General features: G+C 39.3%; 1 protein-coding gene across 2 annotated transcripts in view; it reads right to left on the bottom strand.

Moving 5' to 3' along the window:
* Positions 1 to 7,802: 7,802 nt before the first annotated feature.
* Positions 7,803 to 13,564, bottom strand: part of dym (dymeclin) — a 50,940-nt gene continuing 45,178 nt past the window's right edge. The window contains exon 17 of one of the 2 annotated variants that reach the window (XM_071465940.1): positions 7,803 to 9,331. In XM_071465940.1, coding sequence (XP_071322041.1) covers positions 9,182 to 9,331 — 150 coding nt within the window. In that variant the 3' untranslated portion in view covers positions 7,803 to 9,181. The remainder of the gene's footprint in view (positions 9,332 to 13,564) is intronic. The other variant, XM_071465941.1, reaches the window with a different exon arrangement.

Genomic DNA, 13,564 nt, shown 5'->3' with positions numbered 1-13,564 from the left:
AATTTATTAGCAGTGATGTATACTGAGTTGCAAGAACCAAACCAGAACCGTGGCCTATAAAAGACACCAAACTGTGCTGGAATAATACAATTTTGAGCAACAGAAGCGTGTGTGGCTGCAGCCTCTCAGACCTCAGACATCCCCGGCGTCCTGCAGCCAGGCTGTGCTGCATTAGCATGAATGCGGGGTAGATAAACATTTCTCTGTAATATGTATGTGCGTGTCTCCTCATTGTCTCCCCAGACGCACAGTATCCAGGGGAGGAGGTGCAGGCAGCAGTATGTTAATGTGCCGGTGAGCCAGTGTTGCTGCAGGGCAAGGGGGGGGGGGGGGGGTGCGGGGGTCGGAGGACGGAGGGGTGTGTGTGTTGATGGAGGTAGTCAATAGCTCATCCCCGCATTGTCCCAGGATCCCCCACTGGCGCCGAGCAAGAGCGCAACGCAAGAACCCAAACGGTGCAGGGGACTGCGCCGCTTTTAAGGTAGTCTGGAAGCAATCAGTCAGGGGGAAAGGTCTGTCAGAGGGATCGTTGAAGTGACTGCAGACGCTCATTGTCCCCTCCCCTCCCCTCCCCTCTCTCTCTCTATGTCTCCCTGCCCTTCCTTTTGTGTGTGTGACAACTCTCCAGGCTCCAGGAAGTAGCCAAATTAATCTAACCGTTTTCCATTTCAGTCCGGCGAGAAGAGTGCCTGCATTTTAGCCTGCAAAACCGTGCAAACTTAGGATTTTATTCAACATTTTGCAACATCATGTTTGAGCCACTAATTTCAAACCCAACCTCACAATAAGTAAAAAAATAACACGATATTGAATTGTGCAATCAGCTGCATGGGGCAACAATATAGTCTGGTGTTATAGGTGAATCCTAGGGACTCTGTCTGTGAATCCTGGTGGTCTGTAAAACAGCAAAGTACTCTACATGGTTAATAATGCGTTCTTTCAACCCACCTCTTGAAAGCTACAACACTCTGTACCCAGCAAGGAACACTTAAATTTGTACATCTTGTGTAATTACATACCCCAGTTTAAACTGCAATCTCTTGGAACATCTATATTCACCAATGTAGCTACGCATCAATAAAACACTGATAGAGGGAAGTGTTTTCCTCTGCATATGGTAGGACAAATAAATAAAAAAAAAAGACTCTCCCCCACTTGCCAAACAAGTCAGACGACCCTACCTTCATCCAAAAGAAAAAATAAAATAGTGTCCCCCTTTTCTGACCCCCTCTGACTAATAATTTTTGTGTTTGGGTTTTGTGAGGATTTTGTCATACACTTTATATCAAGGTATTGCTCTTGTTAATATATCCAGATGTAGGACATTGTGGACAATGTGCTTGCTGTCTTGGCTTAATTGGCTTCTTATATCATTTTTACATCAATGTAATGAAGTAGATTTGTCAGGTACTTTTTTTGTTTGCACTTTCACAAATATTGTCATTCCTATCTGGATATTTGATCCTTTTACTGTTTCTCAATTGATCTTTCCTGGAAATGTCCTATATCGCGATTTATATCAAACTTACGTACTTTATACCATGATATAACTGATCTGTACACTCACTCCTGATGTATATCTACAACCATATATACTTTTTAATTCATTTATTTTCATAGACTTCAAAATGTGGCCCTTCCTCGCACTAGTATGTGCTTACATTGTGTGTTACCAGGACTTTCTTTCCTCACATTTTTTTCCCATTAAAAATAAATAATCCCACAAGGTTTAATATACTTAAGTTCTATAAAACTGAGTGAGGAATCCTGGCTTTAGAGTGTCATGTGGTCCATGCAGCTGATTCAAAGGAGGGCATACAATGGGGTAAAACAGCATTATAGATAAAGACAGATAATTAATATTCTAGATAGCAGTCCTGGCCTTTACTATAATTTATTGACTCAGTGACTGCTTCCAGACAAGGGGCCATGCATATGCAATTAAAGAGGCTTATTCTATTTGAACCACAGTGCTCAGAACAGGGTGAAGATGGCACACGGGGAGCTCGTCATTGCTAAGATAAGAACAATAAAAATAAGACAACTTTAATTATAAAGATAGAGGAGGCTTTTTCACCACTTGCACATTTGATAGCTTGTCAGGAAAGAGCAAAAACACCCACAGTGGTAAATGTCACTGCATAATTAAAAAAATAAAAATTCCTTGGGGGGAAAGCGAGAAGCCTTACAATATTGGCTGTAGATTTACCTGTCTTACATTTGTTTTAGCCAGCTGGCCTTTCAGTGAATTGTGGTTAGAGGTCAAAGGTTACCAGACACTTTTTCTTCCATTTTATGAAAGGAAATTGATTAGTTTTATTCCCAAATCAGAATATATAGTCAAGATTTCTCTCAATAGTTTCCCCTGAAAAGGAAAATAAGTATAATACAATCTGACCTGACAGCAAAGAGCTGCCACTGACAGCTAGAGATGAAGCCCATGAAGGTTCACAAAGTTAAACAATAAAGGAGGACAGAAAAGCTACAGAAAAGCAGTAGGGCTGACAATTACTTTCAACAGCAATTAATTGTGTGGTCCATAAAATCTCAGACAAAAGTAAAAAAAAAAAAAAAAAAAAACACTTCAAAACTCAAAAATACCCAGTTTATTATCACATAAGACAATAAAAGCAACAAATACTCCCAAGTGAGAAGACGGAACTAAGGAATATTTGTTACTTTTCTGTCCATTGACCAGTTACCATTCAAATAACTGTTCCAGCTTTAAAAATGCAATAAAATTGTAGCAAAATGAAATATATAGTAATATCCCCACACTATAAAAACTGGATGGATGTAAAACACATTTCTATTTAAAAGCAGAGCCACATGTTGTGGGAGCTCAGTGATTTCATGACATGCTAAATTTAAAATGTACACTTGCTGAGCAGCTAATACCAGTTATTAATTATTAATGAAGAAAGATCAAAACACACCATCAAAAAGCAATTATAAGAAGGTGCTGGATGCAAATAAACCCCAAACATACAGATAAATAAGCCTACAGAAGCCTAGTTTCAAAGTGTTATTTAAATGCTGACAGACTTAAAAACATGTACAGTCACAATCTTTCACAGTTAGATGTGTCAGAGAAATGCACAATATAGACAAATTGAATAATAAAACTATTCCAACATGAGTAATCGTGTGTTATCTGTAAATGTACTCTTACCTTCCAGCATGACCAGAAACATGGGGCAAATTAACAACATACTGTCATATGAAATCAAAGGAAGGAATGCAAAGGTCTGTGTCCTAAGGCAGTGCCCTCCCAAAGGGTTGCAAAAATAGATCTGAGATGATTAATAATGTAAAAGAAAAAAATGTTTCAGCTATGCAAATTTACTTTTCCCCAGTCTCCCTTTCTTCATTGTGAAGAAACCCTCTGCAGGCCTGGAAAAACTTTTCAAATGAGACAACATGAGAGGGCAACACCACTCTCGCTGAACTGTTCGCAACTCATAGCCTGTGACAAGGGCTCAGAAAGGGGCACTGCAAGGCACTCATTCATCTTCTTACAAATGTAAAATTAATTTCATAAGAAATAAAATGCACCCTTGCTCAGTTCAGTACATGCAGTCTTTAGCTGTATGACCAGTAGCTTGTACCTTATATTGCAACATTAGCAGTAACAGTTGTTACTTACTTGCTCAGAAGAAATGTTGCAAGTTTAGCATCAAACTTCATTAATTTACCCACCAAGAGGAAAATAATGCAAAAATAATGCAAATTGTAACTCTTGTCTCTATCACTTCCTCTACCAAAGGTAGCATGCTAACCAGCTAGCGTCTTGTCACTTTCCAATAGCACCTAACTGTAGCCTCCAATCTCCCCTGGAGACATAGTGCTGATCACAGGGCGTATTATAACTTCTTGTATTAAATAGACAACAATGGCCAAAGCTCTTGTCAAGCGACAATCACCACTATCCACTCCTGGTAAGACACCCACCACGTTAGACGGCAGAGAAAACTTACAAACAGCCCTTTTAAAGTTACTCATAAGCATTTTTAATCACAAAGTAAAACAAGAAATAAACACCGTACCTCAGATCTGTTTGTTGTTTCCTTTTAAAGAGCTTCATACACTACAGGTGAGATGATTTAATCCAACAGCAATTTGTATTATTTCTGATTCTTTTCACCAGTTCAGCATTTTTATAACAATTCACTATGATTCATATCCATAATTCAAAAATGTTTTACAGTGCATTACAACAAATAACTGAATAAATCAATAAATGTAAAAACATATAAACCTTACAGGGGCCAGTTCAAAACTTCAGATCAACCAACAACTGCTCATAATGTAGTTCTGTTATGCGAGAAATGGAAACTGGAACAGAGACATGTATCCAGCCTGCACACAGCAGCCAGTCAATTAAAAGAAACACCTTAATACAATGTTAGTTATTTTCAATCTATCCAAAATTTTCAAATGGATTAACGGTTTATTTATACCCCAATATACCCCCATCATTCTTTCAAATACTTGTTAAAAATTAATATGCAGCCAATCATCACAACTAATTATAGAATGCTGGGAAGTGGCTGGTTGAGACAGTCATGAAAATATCGAAATTTTAATTCATGTCTTCCTCTCTGTAAGATAATGTCTTTACCCGGCCTCCATATTATAAGTGTATGTTTTCTCTTATTTAAGGGGTTTTGCTAAAAAAAAAAAAAAAGATCGATAAAACTTTCCCCAGTGGGGGACACTGTATAGAGAAGATCACTTTACATTCACATTCCTTTAGTTTGGTTTTGTTCAGGGATTCAATTTGTGACATTTTATCAAAGTAGCTGGAGGACTCAGTGACCCATTTCCCTTTATAGGCCATTAGAGTGAAACAATTTTGAAGGTCTGCCGACGTGTAATTGGTCTGCATACAAGAGAGTTGAGGCCAATAGCGAGTCACTAGCCTCCAATCTGCCCTGGAGATGTAGAGCTGCTCAGGGGGCATATTATAACTTCTTGTCTTGTAAACACAACGGTGGCTGGAGCTCTGGTGAAGTGAGAGTCACCACCACCCACAACCACAAGAAGCCATGCTTTGGCGGCAAAGAAAACTTACAAATAGCCCCTTTAAGCACTGCGAATAATATAATCATTTGGCATGACGACACATTTTCAGTTATGGTATGGAACTGTTAGGCAGTGCCATGGCTAAATGTTAGCATTTAGCTGCTGAATGCTAATATGCTCACAATAACAACGTGAATATACTGATGTTTAGGTGTAGCAGGTATGTTTACTATGTTCACCATCTTAGTTTGTTAGCATGCTAACATTTGCTATGTAGCACTAAACAGCTGGAGTTGATGGTAAAATCATTAGCTTTGAAAGTATTTGATCATAAACAAATAATTGGACGAATTAAAAAGATGAAAAGTCAGAGAGTCATCAAAGTGGCAATTCATCCTGATGGAGAAATTCCCTTCAAAACCACATATGTTAACCACATGCAGTGCTGGAGGAAGTCAAGGGATCATCAGTTTTATTAGGACACTGTCTGGGAAACATCAACATTTTCTGCCAATGCACTGAGTACATGTTGAGATGCTTCACAAGATATGTGAAAACCAAGTTGGCTTGTTAGTGGCGCTATATCTAAATCAGGGGATCACCAATAATTTACTCCCTAAGCATTAAGGATGTTTGAACCAAATTTAATGGCAATTCATCCAATTTTCACTAAAAGCCAAGAATTGTATTCTGCTGGTGGCATTAGAGAAAAAGTCAGGGGATCATGAAAGTCAAAATGTAATCCATCCAACAGTTGTTGAGACATTTGTAGTTTATACTGAAACCAACATTTTTTCTGTTTCTATATTTCTTGTTATGCAGACAACTCCATGTACAAAGATCAATGACTGATGACCTAGAAATAATATGAGCAAACTAAAAAGTATTTCCTAAGGTGAGTTGGCCAGAGATTGTTCACTTCCAGTGACCTGTGACTACTTAACATGGGTTACCCGGTATCTTGCAGACATCAAGATCATGATGCGGTCTGTCTGGCTCTTCTTTTATACCTGTCTTTGTGAAATTTAGTTCTATTTTAACATTGATGGTCCAGCCCATTGAAAGACTGTTTTCGTTCCACTGGAGAAGGAATGACAGTGACACTGAGCGTCATCTGTTTTGTCTGACAGTTTATTTTTATATTTATATCTAACTCTCAGAGCTGTTTTCATGCTGCGAGCGAGCTTCCCCCTTGCTGTGACCTCATCCTAAAACCACTGAGCCTAACGACCTTCCATCGTTACCGTAGTGATCTGTCATATTAATGAGTTCAGTGTCACTAGGGGCAACCAGTACTTAGTATGGAGCCACTTCAGCAAACTGGTCTCCAGTGCCCTACTTTCTACGACACTCAATAGACACTGATCTGGGTGTGACCTCTGCCTCTGGAGCCACGCTGCAATGTAATCTCACCGAGACCTTGAGGAAAACGTACCAGCCTCTAAAAAAAAAAAAAACAAAAAAACTACCCATCCCAGAATCCCCTTCTCCATCCATCTTCCTGCTGTCACCTGAAACGGGAGCCCATGGTAAGGTGACCCCGCACCATGAAGGAACAAGGAGGGCCATGTCACTTTGTGAAAACCTCCGCTCAACCATCTGGCACTGCTATAATAGAGCAGCAAGCAGGTGAGAGTCAGTGCAGAGACAGAGCGCCTCAGTATCCTCGAGCGTGAAGACTCACAGTAACCTACCAACGACCTCATGTTGAAAATGGGCCATTCTCTACATCAAATTGCATCCATTATATTGTCCTTGAGAATAAGAGAATTTCAGGCATGAAAATCAATACAATAGAGACGAAAGGCATGAAATTCTCTGGGGAAGTGGGAGCTCCAGCGACACAGTGGGTGCCATTGTGCTGTAAACCCCCCCCACCCCCCCAACTCAATCCCTCCAAAGTGGTTTCATGCCTCTGTTTCTGCTGCCTCTGCAGCTATGACCACAACAGGCAACAATAAGACATGAGAGACATTCAGTGCTAAAGTTTATTAATATTCTGTGATGCAGATATCAACAGTTGGGTTTTTTAGGCTGATTTTTTATTCTGTATTGTTTGCTGAGCAGAGGTACAGATGCACTGTTGAACGCTCAGCTACAAACTGTTGTAGTTACTGTCTCAATAACCTGAACAGATCTGTCTCTGCCAACAGGAATCAATTTCAAATGATCAACTTAACCTAACTTAAATAAAATAAAGAGCGAGTTTCGGGTTTGCAAAATAAATCTGACTGGTCTTGAGATGATTATGGAGGTACAACAGAAGAAAATACATACTATAACGTTGTAGACATTTCTTCCCTTTTTATCGTAAAATAGTGAGTAGTTCCACTTCTTCAGGCCTCTAAACACTCACAACACACACAAAAAGATATTCATTTGCTTTAAAGGAATACTTCAGCACTTTGGGAAATGTTGTTGCTGAGACGTGAAGATTCATACCACTCTCTAAATATGAAGCTAAAGCTAGCAGCCATATAGCTTCGTTTAACATAAACACTGGGAACAGGGGGAAACAGTAAAACATAATCCACTTACCAGCAGCTCAAAAAAAAAAGTAAAAACTGTGTTGTTTTATGTTGTTTCAGTTTATATAAGGATGGATGAATTTAACAAGTGAGATATAAAGTGTAAATCGCTGAGCTTTCGAGATGCTGGTTGGCAGAATTTTTTTTTTTTTTTTGCAACAAGCTAGGCTAGATGTTTTTCTTTACACTAACCTGAGCTACATTCTGCCTGAAAGGTAGTTTTCACTTTGCTTAATAACCATGTGACACTTTGTTTGCTTTGATTTATTATTTTTATTTAAACTCCTATGTTCAAAGTAATATTTGCCACAAAATGACAGCTGTTGTCATATTATATGTAATTATATAAAGCCAGTTTCCCACCTGGGAAGAATCAAAGTATAGTACCACTGTTTCTCTTTCATAGTAGTAGGCATTTCAGTACTACTAAAGTTTACATTTTGAGGGGCCGGATATATATATAAAAAACAAAACAAAAAAAACAAAACAAAAACAATATACATGAAAATAAATAATTTCATACGAAGTCTCTAGTTAAACATGCAAATAAAGTGACAACTGTAATTATGCACAATAGGACAGGGTTTAATGACTTGCCCCAGTTTGAGCACTTGCCTTAGGTCACCGTCAGGAAAAAAAATGAAAACGACAAAGACAGGGTAAAGTCAGATAAATGGCCTGGAAGCAACAATGAAATTACATGAATCAGAGTGATGTGGATTGCTAATATTATCCTGGGACTGAAGTTAAGCATTAATTAAACTGTAATGCAATGCAGGGGTATTGGAGGTGGCCACAGTGGTGGGCTCAAATCTGAAAATCTTGCATGTTACAATTCAACATAAGACTTTCTATTGGACCTCAGTTCTCTTTCTCTGACATGTTTTGAACTGAGTTGCACAAACATAAACCTTTTATACAAACCCATTGTATTCTGAGAACTGCGCATGGTCAAAATAAAACACTAATTCACAAGATAATCATACTTAAAATTCTGTGTTTGAGAAGATATTTAATAAAATGTGCACTGTGTCTTCTAAGACACGTTGCCTGTCTTGAATATTAAGTCCATACTACTTCTTAGCATTCAGTGCAGCGGTACATGAACGTTCACCAGAGCAGTGTAACTTTGGTGCATATGTTTTAATTGACCTTTCCTTTGCAAGCAAGAAAAAAATAAAAAGTAGATTACCCATCGCCAGGGTCCCGAGCTCCTCACAACAACGGAAGGTTTTACAGAAGAGATGTGACTCGGCATGTGCTGTGGCACCGGGTGAAGCTGCTCAAATGTTAAATAGATATTCACTACAGGACTGACTGTACATGAGTGGGCGCTACTATTTGAACTGTTAACCAGTGCAGACGAAGCTTCACAGTGTAGAAGCAGAGGAATTATTGGGACATGAGGGAAAAAAAAGAGGTGGTGCTGCAGAAAAAGAAAAAAAGAGAAACTTTTCTGTACAAGGTCGAGGCACTTTCAAAGCAGCGTGCACATACTTATAAAGGGTAATGCGCACATACCCATCCAAACACACACACACACACACACACGCACTGTCAGTCTTTTTTTTTTTTTCCTCTATACTGAACGGGGATGGAGACACACACAGTCTGCTGCAGCAGGTGTTTCAGCCGGAGTCCATGCTGAACAGCTCAATGCCATGCGGACTCCAGCGGAGGCCGACTCCAGAGTTAAAGACCAGGGACCAGACGTAGGGGATGAAGAAATCCTCCGGCTGGTCTTCCTCCACATACTTAAACTTGAGCTCTGGAAACTTCTGTTCACACAAAGAGAGAAAGGGAGAAAGATGCTTAGATATGGAAGGAATGAAAAAAATGTAGACCGATTCAGATGATTCAAAGACGATGATGTCACAAAGTTACACCTACATGCTGATATTTGCTATGTAACCACATTCTTTCATAGCAGAGATGTTGATGTACGTATGAGCACATTATTAATTAACCATGTCCTTTGTTTTCTTCTTTCTTTTCTTTTGTATTTCAGTTATGCACATAGCCAATCACAGCATACCCTGATATATAGTGTCGTTTTTGAAACTTAAGTGAAAGCCGTTATTATTGACGGTGCAGTTTAGCCACAAATGTCTACATGAAAGGTAAATGGCACTGTGACAGACAGAAAACAAATGACTTAACACTTTAATTCTTGATGATGCTGAATGGTGCAGTGGAAAAAGGGACTGAAGTTAATGAGGGGGCAGCGTTTTTTTCTAACTGCTAATGCTGGTCCTAAAATGGCCTACGACGCCAACACCAGTAAGAGATTGCCTCCAACCACATTTGATATTTGCAAAGTGCAGCGACCAGTGAAATGGCGCCTCTCTCAGATGGATGGAGCTGCTGCTGCACAGGTAGGTTAACTTGCTCGGGCCTCTCAGTAATCACTCTTCATCAGGTACAGTAGGTTGCTGGCAGATGTAATTCCATCTGTCTGTGAGGTAAATTTGGTTACAGCTGCCTGCAGGACAGGTATCACTCTGTGGTCCGAACACTGACCTTTTAATGGGCTGGATAATGTAAGAGTGTTGTTTTACAGAGCAGTCTGTCAGCTCTGACCTTATTGTTTAGAAGTGCTGAGGCTACATCCACACTAATATGATTTAGTTTGCCATGTTTTTACGCCTGGCCTCCACACTCCTCCAAGACTTTTGGAAATGCTACTGGCCCCATTTTAGTTTGAAAACCCTGGGGTTGTGTTTTAGTCCGGGCGGGCAGAAATAGCTTTTTTTTTGGAATCGATGACGCAGACATCCATGTTCGCTTCCTGATTGGGTCTTATCAGTTACAGTTAACCAGCAGCCATTTTGGTTATTGATTAATTGTTTTCATTTTCCAAGCACAAGTGTCAAAGATTCACTGGTTCTAACTTCTAAAATGTGACTCATGACAATGAACTCAAGACTTGAGTGTTTTCTATGTCCTCTCTGATATTGAATTAAATATCCTTCAGTTTTGGGCTGCTGGTTGGACAAAATAAACTATAAAACATGAATAGGAGGACTTGGGCTCTGGGAATCTGTGATGTAAACTTTGTGGTCCAATGAACAATTATTTGTAAAAATTGAAAAAAGATAATCAAAGAAAATCGTTGCAGTTCTAATGAATTACCATCCTGTTACATATACACAGAGGGACACACTACAAGTGACTTTGTTTTTATTGACATTTGTTTCAGCACATTTAATTTTAACTTGAAATTTTTTAAAACATAATCCCAAAATAAGCCATTTGATTTACTGATTGAATAAATGTCTTGATTGCAAGTGCAGTGTTTGACATTAGGGCTGCAACCAATGACTTTCACAATCATTTGATCTTCAGATTATTATCTTGATTAAACAAATAATTATTTTGTCAATAAAATGTCAGAACATAGTGGAAAATGCAGTGTAATTTCAGGTGGTCAAAAGTTACTTGTTTGGTTTTGTTCAGCCAACAACAAGATTTTCAATGGACAGTGAAATAAAACAGAAAAGCAGGATCCTGGCATTTTGAGCAGCCAAAATCAAAGAATCTTTGACATTTTTGCTTAAAAAGCAACTAAAACATGATTATTTTCTGGTGATCAACTAATCGATCAATGGACTAATCGGTGCAGCTCCATTTGACACAATCCTCCACTGAAATACAGGGTGCTCAAGTCTTTTCCAAACCTGCCAGAAGCAAACACAAGCCCACCAACCAGACCCTACCAGGCTTCTGCCAGCCCACCTAACAGCAGGTAGGCAGAAAAAGAAGAGCATCAATAATACAACAGTGCCTCATTATATCCTCCTGTCTACACATGCATGTATATGCACACACACAGCCAGTAATCAGTCTGCGGTGAAAGACAGACGCTGAGGGCCTTTATGTGATGGTCCGAGTCCTGTCTATTGAGTCATGGCTGGCTCTATTCACAGCCACACTATCGGTATCATAATGACACAGACAGAGGGGCTATGGGGTCACAGGCCATATGCCAGGCTACTGAGGCTAGACCACACACACCACCGCCATTGTGACAGCTAGACACAAAGCAGGAGCTGTATTATCTGCCTGGTATTTGTGTGTAGGTGACTGTCTCGTGGACAAGCTTACCAACTCATCAAATGTTCATATGACACTGATGGTGACAGTTACTCAAGCTAGGCTCACTTTTACATGTTAGCATAGGATATAATTTAGCATAGTTTTAGCATAGTCTTTCATTTTAAGACAGAAATTGATTTAGTAGCACAAAACAAAACAAAACCGAAGGCGGTTATGTCCTGCTATAATCACTGTGATATATGAAATACAACCAGTTATGCTAATTAGGTAATTACGATAATTAAAGCATTAATCAGCAAATACTCCAATGTCAACATACTTTGAAACACATGTGGTTTTAATATAACCATCTTAAAGCATTAAGGAATGAAATTTCTCCCTCATTGATGTGCAAATCTATGTAACAGTGCTCCAAAAACTAATCATCTATATGAGGAAGGTGGTGGTGTAAGCAGTATGTGCCATGTAATGTTTTTAAGTTATTGTTTTCATAAAACTGAAAGGCCGACATGAGCCACTGTGGAAATACAGTGCTGCCCATAGTGGTAGTGTTGCACGTAGTGGCAAGACATTAAAAGCACAATATTGCAGTTTATAAGCTCTTTCAAACCATGACTGAATTGTGAATATGAGGAGCACTTCATCGCGACCTCTGAACGCAGCACTTGCAGTTTACGGGAACAGATGAAACAAATCAGAGCTCTACTTTAAGGCATACAAATGGTCTTTTCTCAGTGACTGCTGCATGTATTTGAATGTTTTGTGCCTTTGTAAATACAGCTATGATTGGCCTAACATCAAATACGAATGCATAGAATTCTTCTCAACCTCTATTCAGCATTTTCTCTTACTTTCAAGTATGTTCCTTTCTCATGCCTCCCTGGTTTATTGTGTCATGGAAAGGCTGTTGATGGCAGATAAAGAAACGGCATATGTATGACAGCTAGATTGGCTCTGTCCAAAGGTTAAAAAAAAATGACCAACCAGCACCTATAAAGCTACTAATTAACATGTTATTATCTTGTTGTTTTCATCTGTACAAAACCAGTATAAAAATGACAATTTATGGTTTTTATGATGGTTTACGTGAGGGTCTATTTCTTGGCTCCTGGATTTATTTTTACACTTCTTTTTTGTCCAGACAGAGCCAAGATTGTAGTTTCCCCATTTCCAGTCTTCATGTTAAACTAAGCAAACCATTTCCTCAAGCTTCATATCTAATGTACAGATATGACTCTTTTCAACTCTTTACAAGTGTATTTCCCAGAATATCAAACTACTCCTTTAATGATAAAGGCTGTTAGTGTGGTGTCACATCAGTAAAGCAGGCAGTATATAATCTCACAACTTGCCAACAGACTGGAAGGTAAGTGAAAATTATGCACCTTGTGCCACTAAAACAAACATACTTTATCCAAATGAGTGTTCCCCAAGAACTCAAGTGCCTACTGGAGGAGAAATTATGAACCCAACAGCAGGAATATAAAGTCCCCTGTGTACATTCGACCACTTTCACTAGATATTGAACACATAATGGGAAAAAAGAAAAATTATCCCTGAATCACAATGGCCTCCATTTTTTCTCCTATTTTTATATTGGACAAGAGCCACCAGGGGATTTGGCGCTTTGGGAAGTTTTGGATATCGCTACATGTAGTACGCCTCACAGCAAAAATGTCCCTTTAAGGCTCCAGTGCTTTCTGGGAAAAATCAGAGCATCTAACACCCTAATATTATCTCTGTCCCTTGTTCTGTCCGTACTGTGGCTTCCTCTCTTTCTCCTGGCACTCTGTTGCCTCCTGCACTCCTCTGTTTTGTTCTCAGTCTGGCAGCTGTCTGGGCCCAATTGGCCCAGGCTCATATCAGTTAGTTATGGGTCTTGGCGGGTCAGGCCCTCGCCCCTGAACACAGACTGACTGGCTGGCCTCATATCTTCACTCAGGACTCTGTGTTCC

The sequence above is a fragment of the Trachinotus anak genome, unplaced genomic scaffold (assembly GCF_046630095.1).
Source record: "Trachinotus anak isolate AG129_WGS33_773 ecotype Australia unplaced genomic scaffold, CSIRO_AGI_Tana_v1 ptg000028l, whole genome shotgun sequence".
Lineage (NCBI taxonomy): Eukaryota > Metazoa > Chordata > Actinopteri > Carangiformes > Carangidae > Trachinotus > Trachinotus anak.
This window is presented reverse-complemented; position numbering and strand designations above follow the sequence as displayed.